The sequence below is a fragment of the Typopeltis vanoorti genome, chromosome 4 (assembly GCF_054136105.1).
Source record: "Typopeltis vanoorti isolate ZY-2024b chromosome 4, IOZ_Tvanoo_1.0, whole genome shotgun sequence".
NCBI classification, from domain to species: domain Eukaryota; kingdom Metazoa; phylum Arthropoda; class Arachnida; order Uropygi; family Thelyphonidae; genus Typopeltis; species Typopeltis vanoorti.
In genome coordinates, this window is record NC_143552.1 from 58,544,210 (window position 1) to 58,560,149 (window position 15,940).

At 36.7% G+C, this 15,940-nt stretch overlaps 1 protein-coding gene across 1 annotated transcript in view; it reads left to right on the forward strand.

Moving 5' to 3' along the window:
• The first annotated feature begins 963 nt into the window (after nt 1-963).
• The window catches only part of LOC150107342 (uncharacterized), a 243,496-nt gene continuing 228,519 nt past the window's right edge, over nt 964-15,940 (forward strand). The window contains exon 1 of the mRNA XM_090391207.1: nt 964-1,258. Coding sequence (XP_090247333.1) covers nt 1,211-1,258 — 48 coding nt within the window. The 5' untranslated portion in view covers nt 964-1,210. The remainder of the gene's footprint in view (nt 1,259-15,940) is intronic.

Consider the following 15,940-nt stretch of genomic DNA (forward strand, 5'->3'; position numbering starts at 1 on the left):
AAGCTGTTAATGATTATTTTGCACAATTTGACAAATCCTACTGTTTAGATGGGAAGAAAAAATTGGAAACTCTGGACCAAATGTGGAAAACTCGATGGAGACTATGTTGAGAAATAAAGGTGATTTTTTCCAGAAAAAAGGTGTTTAAATTATTTAAGTTAAGGGATATTGCATCTCATATTGTTTCTTAGCTGAATAAGAAACTCAAAGAGTTTCATGCCGAATATAGAAACTATATAAAGTTCGGCGATTCCAAGCGTAAGCAAATACCTGTATAGCAGCACGTGATCCCTTAGGTAGTGCAAACTGAGGAAACTCATAGAAAGGTTGGAGCAAGTTCCGATCACTATTCTTGGTATTTACCCATAATGTGAACTTAGATTCTAGGAGCTGTATTACTATTCTACATTATGAGAGAAGGCCACTACCCAGACCGGTTTCAACCTTTATTGAGGTCTCATCAGTGAGTAGGTAGACCTAGTTAATACCAAGTTTGTAGCGAACAGAACTTACATCCGCTCTTAGCAGAATAAGAAACTCTTTGAGTTTCTTATTCGGCTAAGAAACAATATGGGATGCAATATCCCTTAACTTAAATAAGTTCACGTCGCCGAATTGCAGCCTTTGGCTCTTCATATAATTAGGTGTTTAACTTATTTTTTTACCAAACATTTTAGACAATCCTCCTAAACATATTTAAATTCCATATAAACATCTCTTAAATATCAGAGTTTTACGTTTCTGGAGTAAGCTAAAATTTTGTATTTAAATGATTTAATTAGATGAGATAATTCATTAGATATATTGCAAATTGGATTTTGTCACTTAAATGTAAAAAAAAAAAAAAACATTGAAAATAATCATCCTCTCCCTCTCCCTTTTTTTTTTTTTTTTTTTAAATGAAGCTTACAGTTTTGAAACATGAGATGGTGCTAGTTTCATTTTGTTAGTATGGTGTATGTTCGTGTGTGTTATTTAAGAATTAGTGTTTTTTTTTATTTTTTTATTTTTGTTTTCGTTTTCAAACGTGTAATTATGTCCTATTTCGAGTAACGCGGAGTGCTTTTTAGGGATGTGTAAAATGAAATACGAGTTTTGTACAACTTTGTAATAAGAAATGAATAGCATGCAAAATTCAATCATGATGTTGTTTTCAAATCATATTAAAGTTTCATTCCTGTAGTGGATCTTATATCTTAAAAGTTCAATTATGACTGTAACAGACGCAACTTCCCTTTTGCATTCATTCAGGTCCAAGGTTAGTGATTTTTTTCCACCGAGAATGGCCATATATTATGTTTGCTGCCATAGTATAAACATAGTTTCACAATTGTAAACATACTTTACATACGCAGACGATATCTACATGCAATATTATCTTTTTAAGTGCTTTAATTTTTAACTTTTATTTCTCAGAAGCGTATGTATTTCATGATGTTGGTGGTTGAAGTTCAGTGCAATACTAGAATTTTGAGCTCTTTTGGTACTTTTTTTTTTTGTTGTTGTTGTTATTTTTCGATAGGTTTATATACATACACTTCCAAATGACGTATGCGAAATAGTTCACAGGATGTTCCTCACTTCAAAAGGAAGTATAGGATGCAGCCAAAAAAGATTACCAGAATGACTTTTTTCCTTCAGTAATTATTTTTTGCTAATTTCATCTTATTGAATTTCTGTTGGAAACTATTAGCATATTGGTAATACTACGGGAACCTTCACCACATAAAGTACAATGTTGACTACTTTTCTGATACACAGTATAATATCTGTAATGGATTTTGCTTGCTCTGTAAGGATTAAATATAAGGGAGGAACACATATGTCGTTTCCCCCTCTGGAAACATGAGTTATTCATCTTGAAAATCGTCCGTGAAATTACTGGACATAATTCACAATCCAGGCCTCATAGCCATATGCATAAGATGTAATTCTAAAGAGTCCAACACTTGTATTGATTTCTTTATTGCAAAGTAATTAAAATAAGGACCTCTTCCTTCTTGTTCCCCACTTACAAAAAAAAAAAAAATAATAATAACAAAATCACTTAAGTGTTGGAATTGAGATGGGGGGAGGGGAATAGAATAATTTTGACAAAAAGATAGTAGTATCCTGAAAGATATAGGATGTCACAAAGGGTGGCTAGAAGGGTGACTAATATGGTAAGGAAGGCAAAATTAGTATGAGAGGAAATTAATGTCAAAGGTAATCCCAAAATGCATTTTCAGGATGTGGAAAATAAAAGAAAGAATGATTATAGAAGAATAATTCTGATGATAGGGAGGTAACTGAAGCAAAAGAAATATTTTAATTACCAAGTGATCATTTTGTAGAGATGATTTATGGTAAAGAGAGTAAGGGCTGATGTGGAAATAGAGATGAATGAACTGAAGGTGCATAAGGATATTACAGAATTTTAACATGAATACAGCTGTGGGATTAGATGGTATATCTGCTTGAAACTTATGAGAGGATGCTCAGGAATGGCAGTGCCTTTGACTATATTGCTTAATTTAAGTTAGCTTAAAAATGAGATCTGGGATGGTTCTATAGAGATTATCATAGAAGAATAGCACTTTTGTATATAGTAAATCATGATGATGATGATGATGATGCCATTTGGTGAGAAATACCTGGGTTTGGTATCTGTTCTAGCATGAGAGGAACATTCACAAGAACTTTCAAATTAATAATGAGTTGACTCGGCTAAGGGAAGTAGTAATAATAATAATTGTATGGGTTTCTCCCTGGGCAGGTTGATCCCTCTGATGAGGGATTAAGTATAGATATTGTTTGACTGTAGATTTGTGTATGTTCACTGGGCTGGTTTGCCTGTTCTGAGGGATGAAAAACCTGAGTTTCCAGGTGGAAAAACCCTCTACCTCTGTATGAGACTGGCTAACTCACCTTTAGTCAAAAGAAACTGGATGAAGGTTCCTCACATCTTAGACAAAATCAAACTCAGGTCTTCCCAACCAAAGGGCTTTGTCTATACTGACTGAGCTGCAAAGACTCTAGGGAGGTAATGATGTTTGTTTACTGTATCGTTGGTCAGTTTTTGTTACAACAATAATGCATTTGGGTGATTCTACACCATCAGTCCATGTAGGTAACTAATATATACTCCAGCATTTTCTTAGTTATGCTTCAGTAATGCTGCTAAATGTTAAGACCCAAAAATGCCATTTAATAAGGTCAAAGCACCTTGTGGCAACTTGTTTAGATAAAATATATAAGCTCAGCATTACTTCAACCTTGCCATTTTTGGGTCTGGCTCCCACTGATGAGACCTCAATAAAGGTCGAAACCAGTCTGGGTAGTGTCCTTTGCCTTTCATGCATAGCATCATACATCTCTGCAAAGGGATGTGCTTTGCATTAAGGGAAAATACTAAGGAAAGTGATTGGATCTTACTCCACCTTTACCACGAGTTGCCTCAGACTTGAACTATGTTCATTCACAAACTTGACTGACTTGTCTGTTTGCCTACTTGGGAAATAGGATTAAAACCAAGTTTATAAAATTGCTTGGTATCTTTAACACAGACATTTCTAATGTTACATGTCGCATCTTTCCTTCAATTTTTATGCAGTTTGGAATATATTTGTTTCTGTAATTGATTTGGATTCTCTGAAAAATTCATCTGGCTGACTAAAGGGAAGGGGAGAATTGTTTCCTCATCAGCAGACTGAAATGAAAGGGAGGAGTTGCTTTTTCCTCACACACACTTCTGCAGGCTGGAATTTTCAAACAAATTTTATGTTCAACCATATTTAGAATATAGTGATTTAATGTTCCCTTAAGAATTTTCATTCCCATTAGACTGAAATAAAGTGAAGATTTGGGAGATTTGGTGGAGATATTTTCTTCTTTAGCAAATAATTCTAATTTTACATTGTTCACCCAATTCCAGCAAAATTTTTAACATAGTTATATCTTATGTTAAAGAATATAAATAAGAGGCCCTGCAAAGGAGGACTTCTTTCGTGGACACCTTTATAGTTACATCTTAGACCCAATTTATATATATATATATATATATATATATGTATATGTATGTATGTATGTATGTATATACAGTCATCCCTCCACTTCAGTCCGGGTTCCGTTCTTTCCAGCAGGACGTAAGTCGATAGATTAAATCAACAGAGTTAGAGGGGTTAGGGACTTAACCGTAATAGGTATACTGTCATTTTAATTTTTAAACCATATTATAAAACTTTACTGTGTGTTACTGCCACTATTTCAATGTGCTTTGCTTATTTCTCTTCTTCTTTTCATCATAAATTTGTTCATAGCAAGCAAACGCATCATGTGCTTCGTTTCTATTAATAAGTGGCATTCAACATTAGGGTCCATGTCTTTAGCAATTTTGAGAACATCGCTAACTGCAAAGAACAACATTGCTGCAAGATCCTTCAGTGTAAATTGTTTAACTACCTCTTCCTATTTCTCTTTTCCCTCTTCTGCTAAACCAATTCTTCGTTGGTCACCTCTTCATGAGAACTTTCTATGAGTTGAATTATGTCATCATTCACTTCGAGATTCAGATTGTTAGTTAGGCCCACTATTACAAACTTCCAAAATCATGCAAAACCTTTTTAATGTCTTTTTCCATATGCTACTTATACATTGAGAGGTCACTTTGTCCCAAGCCACAGCAATATTTTTAATAGCATGAAAAATATTGAATGTTTTCCAGAATTGCATGAGAGTCAGGTCATTTCCTTCAGTGGTAGAAATGGCTTGTGAAAAAGTTGTCCATAGATAATAAGCCTTAAAACACTGCAAGAGCTCCCTGTCCACGACTTCTTATTGCTCCGATAATGAACTGGGAGTATGCTTCCTAATGTTTTTGAAAATTCGTGGATTCTCACTGTGCCATATCACAAATGATTTCAGTTTATATCCAGCCGCATTACCCATAACAGAATCGTTATACGAGCATTAAGAGCTTTGAAACTAAGTATAGATTTTAGCTTTTTGTGGATGACTGTCCGCTCGGGCATTTTTTTCCGAAACAAGGATGTCTCATCCATATTAAATATTTGCTGTGGCAAATAATTTTCTTTCGCAATAATGTTATCCAATTTTTCCACAAACTTCTTGGCAGCCTTCTTAGTACCTGCAGATTCCCATACATTTTCACATTCTGCAGCCCAAAACGCTGCTTGAATCTCATGAACCAACCGGAGGAAGCATTGAATTCATAGTCATAATCGGGTTCTGCTTTCTCCTTCAACATGTTGAAGAGACTTAGTGCCTTAGTGGTTATAGTCGCAGTGCTAAGGGGTATGTGCTTTTGGTTCAGGTCCTCTATATATATATATATATATATATATATATATATATATATATATATATAGCCGAAAATGTTATTTATTCCCTTATGGGATCACGGACGTATCTTCGAAAGGGCGTAACTCGAAGGATGACTGTATATATAAACAAGCCTTATAAAGTCAAGGAACTATACAATCAGAGCAGGCTTTTATGAACACCCACAACCTATTGGTTAGAGAGCGAGTATACTAACCACTCATCCAACTAGGCCAGTGCCTGATTGGTGAAGTTTGGGATTACTTCTTTTGCTTTGGGCACCATGCATATTTTTGACAAGTTAGACCAAAAAGCAGGAAGGAAAAAAATGGAATGCACCTACAGTTTCACATATGTGTTTGCTGTGGTTATTTAGAAACTTTTAAAATTTCTGATCATCATAGAAGCTTAGAGGCAACAACTACTCCCACATTTTAGTGAGCTAATTTTCCCTTGGAGACTTCTATGTCACAACTGAGATTGTCTTCTCTTTGTCATTTCCAGTGGTCAAGCATGAAGAAACACTAAGGTATTTCTTGTTTAGTAATGATTGAACATAGATTGTCTGACCCATTACAGTCCCAGATAATCCTCACTATTTTCCCAGTACTCTTGGTAACTCACGATAATTTTTTCCAAGTTTCCTTTTTATTGTTCCTGGAAACCCAGTCTGCTTAATGGTTTCTTACATTTTGCAACAGCTCAAGAAACTAACAAATGCATACTTTGATAGGGCCAAGTGTAGTAAACAAAGTAGTAGGAAACTCCTGCTCAGAAAAAAAAAAAGCATTTGAGTCTTCTTGTTTATTGGCTGGACCATTTAGTTGTAACTGCTCATCTGTGCTTCCACTTCTCCCATGTCAGATAGTATCATTGTAACATCTCTCAAAGATAATGCTGGCTTCTTGGCATCCTTCTTTTCATGTTCCTGCATAGATGATGTAGGCAAATCACCTATTACTATATGAACTATACTGCATGCCACCTCTAGGCATTTGCCAGAATGACATTATTATTCTTCCAGACAGCCATTGAGTCACACCATATCTTAAACATGTTCACTGCCTGTATACTTACTATCCCCTTGGCCAATGAATTCTATACTCCTACCAGTCTGTATGCAAAAAACTTTTTTCTTATACCCTCTTACTACATCTTTTTGTAGCCTCCAGGGATGGCCTCTTCTCCCTGTTCCTTCCTGTCATTCTACATCAAAAATCTCTCCAGTGTCAATCCAGTCAGTACCTCTAAATAACTTAAATGTTTTAATCATATCCCTCTTCATCTCCTTTCTACTATATTCTGCCGATTCTGTCCTCATTCTATCCTAGATAATGTTCTCCAATTCCAGTATAATTTTTTTTTATCTGCCTCTATTCTGGTGACAATTAACACATTAAATTCAGATGTGGCCTATCAGAACTTTGTGTCAGTATTGCCCCTTATATCTCTGCTAGTTATGATCATCCTCAATACAGCAGCAATCTTTTGTTTTTGTCAAAACACTTTTGTAATGTGTCCTCTGAACTTCAGATTTCTGTTTATCGTTACGCCAAGATCCCTTTCTTCTCCACTTCTTCTAGTATAGCTCCACCAAGAGAGAGTATCTAGTCTCTCATTTAAGGATCCCAGATTTCAAAGCCTTACATTTATCTGTATTAACTGACATCATCCCCATTCATTTGCTTAACTTGTGCAAATCTGTTAAATTGCATGACATCTGCACCATTAGTAATAACCCTCTCAAGTTTCACATCTGCAAACAACTGAATATCTTCTGTAATTCAGGGATGTTGTCATTGACATAAAGGTTGAACAGTAATATGCCCAGTACTGAACTTTGATAGGACCAAGCGTAATAAACTGAAACTAGTTGGAAACTTTAACCATGAATGCCAACAAATAAAGACCAAAACAAGAAAGGAAAAACAAGAAATCTTTTCAAAAAGATCAGGGAATTGACAGGGAAGTTCATTGCCAAGGTGGCAATGTTGAAAAGTAATCACAAAGGATATCTTACAGAAGCTGCAGACATCAAAGAAACATGGAAAGAGTATACAGAAGCTCTTTACTGAAAGGACACTCTAAAATTACTGAGGAATTTGAAGAGCAGGATTATACACAGGAGCCAGTACCACTGGATAGTGAAGTGAGGTGGGCACTGCAACAACTGTCCAGTAGGATGTAGTATCACCAGGATGGAATATCTATCGAGTTGCTCAAAGCCCTGGGAGAAGAGGCAGTTAAAATTTTAACAGCTCTACATCAACGAATTTGGATCACAATAACAACATGGCCTAGGAAATAGAAAAAATCAGTTTACATACCTTTATTGAAGAAAAGCAATGGAAGAGAGTGGGAAAATTACAGAACTATAGCACTGGTTTCTCATGCAAGTAAAGTCTCACTTAAGATCATTCAGAAAAGACAGGAACTATTCATGAAGAGAGAAATACTAGATGAACAGGCAGAATTTTGAAAAGGCAGAGGAACAAGAGATCAGATTGCCAAGCACAGGAATATCAAAAGAATATCTACCTTTGTTTTTTTGACTATAGTAAGGCTTTTGACTCTGTGGATTATGTGAAACTGTGGAATGTGTTAAGATCAATGGGAATACCAGAGCATTTCATTATCCTTCTGAGGAATCTTTATTATGAACAAGAAGCTACTGTCCGAACAGATCTTAGAGAAACAGAGTATTTCACAATAGATAAAGGGTTGCGACAAGGATATATTTTATCTCCATACCTGTTTAACTTGTACAGCGAATACATTTTAAGAGTGGCAAGGGTGGAGGAGTCTTCAGTTGGAATTAAAATTGGTGGAAGAAATATTAATAATTTGAGGTATGCAGATGATACCACCTTGCTGGCAGAATGCAAAGAAGATTTGGAGGAACCAATGGCACACCCAGAGGGGGGGGGGGGGGGCAAGGGGCCCTGGCACACCCCAAAGGAAAAAAAATCACTAGAAAATTTTCCTTATTAAAATTCATTTTTTTATTTATGTTATGTCATGTCTTTTATTTCTATACTACTTATAAAATTAGCGGTCACATAAGGTCACATACTACTTATAAAATAGCGGTCACATAAGGTGGGAATACCCTATAGCTCTCAGGAGTCATGGCTGCTGTGAACACAAGGCGAATGAAGTAGTGCTCGGGTGGACTGAGCACTATTTCGTTTGTCTGAGCCGGGCCAGAGGTTATCATAGGTATCATGTATTGGCAATCAGATGCACAGTCATAGGTCGTATGGATTGCATAGTGTGTATTTTTAAATCATCTAATCGTCTACTCAACTCCTCCCCCACCCCCAAGATTAAATCCTTAATGCACCACTGGGAGGAACTTATTATGAAAGTTAAAGAAGAAAGTGCTAAATATGGCCTTAAACTTAACCTCAAAAAGACAAAAGTTATGGTAACATGTGAACTTCATGATTTTGAATGGGGAGAAAATGGAAGTAGTTAACAATTTTGTGCTCCTAGGATTGTGAATTGATAAAGATGGGTATGTATACTGCAGAAGTTAGAAGAAGATTATTATTTGGATGACAAATTGAAGCAAGCTCTTTAAAGATAAAGATATTAGCCTTGCAACAAAAATCAGAATCGTGAAAGCAATGGTATTCCTGAGGTACTGTTTGGATATGAAAGTTGGACCCTGAGAAAGAATGAAAAAAGGAAGATAGATGCATTTGAATTATGGGTTTGGAGACACTAAGAATACCATAGACTACAAAGCAAACCAGTAAATCAGTGATAGGGCAGAATAAAGCCATATTGCTCCCTCGAAACTATGATAATCAAGCAAAAATTGTCATACTTTGGACATATTATGCGAGCAAATGACAATCTGGAGAAGATGATGCTTAGTGAAGTTGATGGAAGCAGGAGAAGAGAGAGTGAGAGAGAGAGAGACCAAAAATTAGATGGGGGGGATGGAGTTAAAGAAGCAACTGGAATGCACCTGGAAATTCTGAAAGATATGGCCATGACAGATCTGAATGGAGAGCGTATGTTCATAGAATCTCCACAACAAAGTAGGAAACACCTGCTCAAAAGGCTGTGTGTGTGTGTGGAGGGAAAAGATAGACATGTCTATCTTCCCCCCCCCACACACAAACAAAATAATGCTTTTCCATATACAACTCTAATATATCCATCAAAGCCAATTTGTAATCCAATCCACCAGCCCAATATCTACCTATATCATTGCCCTTTGCATTATTAATTGGCATGAAATCATTAAATAAGAATCCCCTTAACAAATCCTTGCTAGCCTTCAGAAATAATATATTACCCTCATCTACCCAATTCTCTTTACGAGTTCTCATCAGTTTTTCCAAAATCTTAACAATGAAGAAATACAAATGAGTCTATAGTTTGATACTGTACTTCCATTTTACCACTACTATTTTGTGGAACTATCCCCCTTTCCACTCTTTAGGAATTTGCTCCATTGAAAGACTTGCATTAAACTGCCAGGATAATGGCACGATTATTTCCATAATATGCTCCCTTAAAAGATGGGAAAAAAATCCCATCCACTTCTTCTGCCTTATAGACATTTAGAATGCTGACTATTTAGAACACACGCTCTTCATTTGCTTTTAATCCTTCAATCCTCCATCTCCCTATCAGATTAAAACTGGCTTTACACGAATAAAACACCCTAATAAAGTGATATGCACTGCTCTTGTGACCTACTGTTTTCTCCATCCAGCAAGTAATTTGTCTACAATCATTTCTCCTCGTACTGGCCATGTGGTGAAAACTCCTTGGAATTCTCCTTCATTCACAATGCTAGTCTTCTCTCATATTCTACTTTTTCTTTTTCTCGCCTTACCACACCGAGTCACCTTCCTATGTTGAGCTTTATATTCCTCATACAATTATTATTCTCTCTCTCTCTCTCTCTCTCTGTGTATGAACTTCTATAACTTCTTTTTTTTTTTTCTTCTGTTTGATTTTTCTAGTCATCCATTTTGCTCTAAATCACTTAATTTTTTTCACTCAAGGTATGCAGTTTTCCATTACTGATAACAAATGTTTCTTAACTAGCTACTATGCAGTGGGACCTCTCTTCATTTAAATTCCCCCAGCAATTTATTACTTCAAGTTTGTTTCTAAGTCTGTTATAATCACCTACCTTATAATTCTATATAAATTCCTTCCTTCCTTCCTTGATACTAGTGCATGCCTCTTCATCCTCCAAGTCGAGACTACATAGTCACTAACTGACTGAAGGAAAATATGACATCTCAGCTGTGATCATATCCTCTGATGCTATGACCAGAAGCATCTCCATAGCTCACTTAGTATTGACAATAAGGGCTTTTCACTGAATGTGAATTAACCATTCTTATATGGAGGTGATAGAGTTTTTAATACACTGGTCTCATGGCTTTAGTTGCTTTGGCACAAATCCTAAATAACAGCAGCTTTGACCAAATCCAATACAGGTATCCCTCAATTAACGCGGTTAATTAATCCCTCAATGTTACTGTGTATATCAAAATCGCGTTAATCAAATCTAATAATCAATGGTAAAAATTGCAATTCGTCCAGGATCGATTACTGTATTAATAATTCATTTTATACGGTACTCTTTTAGGAAAGATAAAAAATGAATGCAAAGTAAATGTTTAATAAATACTTGTACCTACATTATTTACTGCAATTTTTTTTTTATCAAAAGAAGTTATCAACAGTCGTTTGAGCAGTCTTAGTTTTTTCTTATCGGCATAAATTCTACGATAACAAGCAAAATGACTCTCCAGACCTCGACAAACAAGCAATAAAACATAAAGAAAAAACACTGCAAATATAATACATGATGGTACAAATTAAGTGGATATTGAATCCAACATTATTTCATAGCTGAATATAGAAACTACAAGAGTTTCGTGCCGAATATATAGAAACTAAAAGTTTCGGCAGATGCAAGCATAAGCAACCCTGTGGGTAACTTGTAGTAAAGGTGGAGTAAGCTCCAGATCACTTTCCTTAGTATTTTCCATAATGTAAAGCATATCTCTTAGAGGACATGTATGATAAATAAGCTTTTGGCTTATTTATCATATATTTCAGTAATACATGATGGTTTATTTATTTTCAGTTACAATCTAAAAATTATTGAACAAAGAATAAAAAAACAACTAAACCATACTACTGTATACTGACATCGGAGGTCGCGGTATCTCTCGGATACAATCTACTGTCAAATATCACAAACCTTTACATAACGTGTTAAACCAAACTGATAGCAAAAAACAGTGCGGAATATCACTCATAATATATGAATGCTCAGCTACTCAAGATCTCCAAGCTATGGACCGAATTGTGTAAGAATATTTATATTAAACATTTTGCATGTATCTTTCAGATCAGCTGTGAGCTCCACAGAGTTAAAGGCGCGTTAATCAAAACTCTTGCCACATATATCAAGGGATTGCCGCAGTTAATTTTGCCGCGTGAAGCAAGGGATACCTGTATTTTTGAATCGCATTCTTGTTCCACCATATTATTATTATTATTCAGGCTTCCATGGAGTCAAAAGACATCGTGGGAGGTCCTTCCTAAGAACATAAAGTCTGTCAAGATTCATCGAGGGGAGGTCCCCTTTAAGAAACACCAAGTCTGTCATACCACTCCTTAAACTCATTGACTGTTCTCGCTCTCACCACTCCATCAGGCAATGCATTCCACGGTTCAACCACCCTCCACGCAAAGAAACCACTCCTCACCCTCTTGCTCACAGTTTCCTTTCGTAACTTCCAGGGATGGCCTCTTGTCATCACTCCTTCCTGCTGTTCAACCAAGCGAAAGAACTCCCCAGTTTTAACCCTGTAACCACCTCTAACAGTTTAAAAGTCTCAATCATATCACCTCTCCTTCTTCTATCCAACAAACTCTGCAGTCCACGTTCTTTCAGCCAATCCTCATAACTATCCTTGTACAGTCCTGAAACCATCTTTGTCATCCATCTTTGTATCCTTTCCACAGTTAATTTATCCTCTTCAAATCCTGGGGACTAAATCTGAGAACAATAGTCCAAGTGTGGTCTGATCAGGGTCTTATACAATGGAATGATAACTGTTTTATCTCTGCAGGTCAGTGTCCTTCTCATTATTGCAGCAATCCTCTGTGTTACCTTCACCACCTTTGTAATATGTCCCCTAAATTTCAGGTTTCTATCAATCATCAATCCCATATCTCTTGTCTCCCCTACTTCCTCCAGTATAACTCCTCACATAGAGTATGCAGTGTCCCATCGATGTTTCCCAAACCTCAAGACCTTACATTTTGCTGCATTAACCCCCCCCCCCATTCATTTGCCCATCTATCTAGCTTATTCAGATCCTCTTGCAGGGCTACCACATCTGCACTATTACTAATAATCCTTCCCAGTTTCGCACCATCTGCAAACAACTGAATATCCCCTTGCAATCCGCTGGAATGTCATTGATATAAAGGTTAAACAATATAGGTCCTAGTACTGAGCCCTGTGGGACCCCAGTTGTAACCCTCTGCCTCCTTGAAACTGCTCCACCATACACAACTCTCTGATACCTATCAGACAGCCAGTCCTGAATCCAGTTGACCAATCTGACATCCAGACCCATGTGCTGCAACGTAAATATCAGCTTATCATGTGGCACCCTGTCAAATGCCTTCGCTAAGTCTAAGAAAATTGCAGTATATGCCTTTCCCTCATCTAATGTTCTTGTAACTTTATTATAAAAGGCTAGCATATTGCTAAAACAAGAGTGCCCTTTCACAAATCCATGTTGACTCTCACAGATAACATTACCCTCATCTACCCAATGCTGTATATGGTCCCTCACTACTTTCTCCAAGATCTTAACAACTACTGATGACATACAGACTGGCCTATGATTAGACACTTCCAGTCTGTTGTCACCCTTATGCAATGGCACTATCTTACTTTCCTTCCATTCCCTGGGCACCTTTCCCACAGCCAGACTTTCATTGAAGTGAGAGGTTAAAGGCACTGTCAGTTCCCTAGCACATTCTCTCAAAACTTGTGGTGAAATACCATCCAGTCCCAAAGCTTTACTGACGTCCAGAGTATTCAGTATCTGAAACACACTCTCCTCCTGTACCTCTAAACCTCGAACCAGCTCTATCCCTCTAGCATTAAAACTGACTCCTCTAGGATGAAATACTCCAATAAGGTGTTCATTGAACAATTCCACTATGTCTCTGCATCAGTCACTCTATTCCCATTTTTATCCCACAATATCATTCTTCCACAGTCATTTCTTCTCCTACTGGCCACATAGCTAAAAAATTCCCTAGGATTTTCTTTGGATCTTAGGGCCAATCTCCTCTCATATTCCAGTTTCACTTTCCTTACCACACTAGTCACTCTTCTCGCCTGTGTCTTATATTCTTCATGCATCTTCTCTTCACCTGTCTTCTTATATCTCTTCCATAGCCTCTTTTTCGCATGCAATTCCTGTTTAATGTTGTTTGTCATCCACTTTACTCCAAATTGCGCCCTCTTCTTCACTCGTGGTATACAACTTACCATTGCTTACCACTCCATGAAACTTCCCGAAGTTGACGTCTAAGACTATTATAATCACCTGCTTTATAATTCCACATAAGTTCCCATCTCCTTGATACTCCTGCATGTCTATTCATTTTCTCCTGCCTAAATATGCTGCCTAAAACATTTGTCCCTCAAGAATTCCAGAAATTAAATTTCCTTATTACTGAATGCTGTTTCTTCTGGACTAATTTATATTGCTATAAAATCTCCCATAAAATGATCACCTGTTTTCAATTTTCCAGCCTGATTTGTCTAAATATTTACTACTATAACTCTCCATATTTCCTAGCCTGTAACAACATTCCATCCTCCTGATTCTCTTCCTTGAGAGGGCACAGCTCATCACTTACCATAAGTAATACTCTATATTCCATTTATCTTCCTTTTTCTTGCCAAAATTTGTTATACTCTTCTAAGTTTGTCTCTTTGTCAGGACGTCCTCCACTGTTTGACCAATTGAGTCAATGCCACAAACTCAATCCTTTTATTTCCAATACATCCTGGCAAAGGAAATAACTTATGTGTTTTGGCCATATCAGCAGATCAAATTGTCTACCAATGCAAGTTCTTGAAAGACTCATTCCAGGAACTCGAAAAATAGGCAGACCTAGAATAAACTGGATAGACAATATAAAAAGTTTGACCGATACTTCACTTAGGGAGCTGAAAGCAAATTGTCAATCAAGGACTGAGTGGAGGATTTCTGCAAGGAACGTTTCCTAATATATATGCTACGGTCTTTTGTGGACTATGGGATGATGATATTGTGATATTGACATCAGTATCACCCCCCCACACACACACCCCAACAGTTGTGCTCCAGAATTTACACCACTCCTGTATTGTTTACAATGTCACATATATTCATACTGTAGGTAGATACTTATCCTGTATCTATCTACAGCATGGTCTTCTTTTTTGGATGCATCAATCTGAAGATTGGTTGGCAGCAGTACATCATAGTGTCCTATATTGTGCTCTCCTTTTTATTTCTTTATAATTCTATATTCAGCCTTTTCCACTTTTGTCAAAAATAGTGAAGATAATGAGTAGTCATCCCCTTCATTGACTGATGGTCCTCCTGAAGGATTACAATAATCATTGTATGCATATATGTATTCTGCAACAGATCTCTTAGCTAGTGTTACCATAAGTATAAGTTATAGATAGGTTTAGCAACTCTTGACAATTTCAATTCATTTGATAGAGTCCATTCTTTCTTCCTTAGCAGTTGCATTACCAATTTTCTCTCTGGTGGTTGGTGGTATTTTCGTGGTAAATTTCCCCTCTTCAGATTTTGTCCCTAATGACAAAAGAATGCATTTTGCCACCAAGAATGTATTTTTTACATTTGGGTATATACACCAAAATATGCCACCAGTTCAGAAAAATTCTTTAAAATGTTTAATGCTGTCCAGAAAAGTGCATTGTGGTTCATAGGTGACCTGTTTCTCATAGACTTGTTCCTATCACTTTCTTATAGTTGATCTGTTACTTTGTCTTTTGTATTGCTATTTGGAGGTGCTGTTTTGCTGAACTCACTTCCATTGTAACTCCATTTTCCTGTCTGTAAAAAACATGGACAGTTATCGGTCATCATCCATTCACAGTCCATGGAGCCCACCCAACCAAACTTCTTATTCCCATTTTATTTCATATATTCCTATCCACTGGAACAGTGTTCACATACTGTTTTAATCCAAGGTCTGTAACCACCATCTGTTCATGAAATGCATTAATAGGTTCTTTTATTTTAAACAGTTGTCCACACATGACAGTGTTGTTCTATAGGTTTACAACCTTGCACGTCTGTGAGAGAGAACGAGAGAGTCTAAAGATATTTCAGTTAGTTTCAGTTTAGATGGCCTGGTTAAACCAAGTGGTTAGTGTGCCTGCTCCCCAACCAACAGATCGTGAGTTTGAATTCCTCCATGGGCATAGATGTTTGTAATTGTCTTTAGGTGGGAGATGAATTTCGTTGCCCAGTGTGAGACTACTTCCCTGCCTTGGAGACCTGAAGTGGCTTGAAAAGTT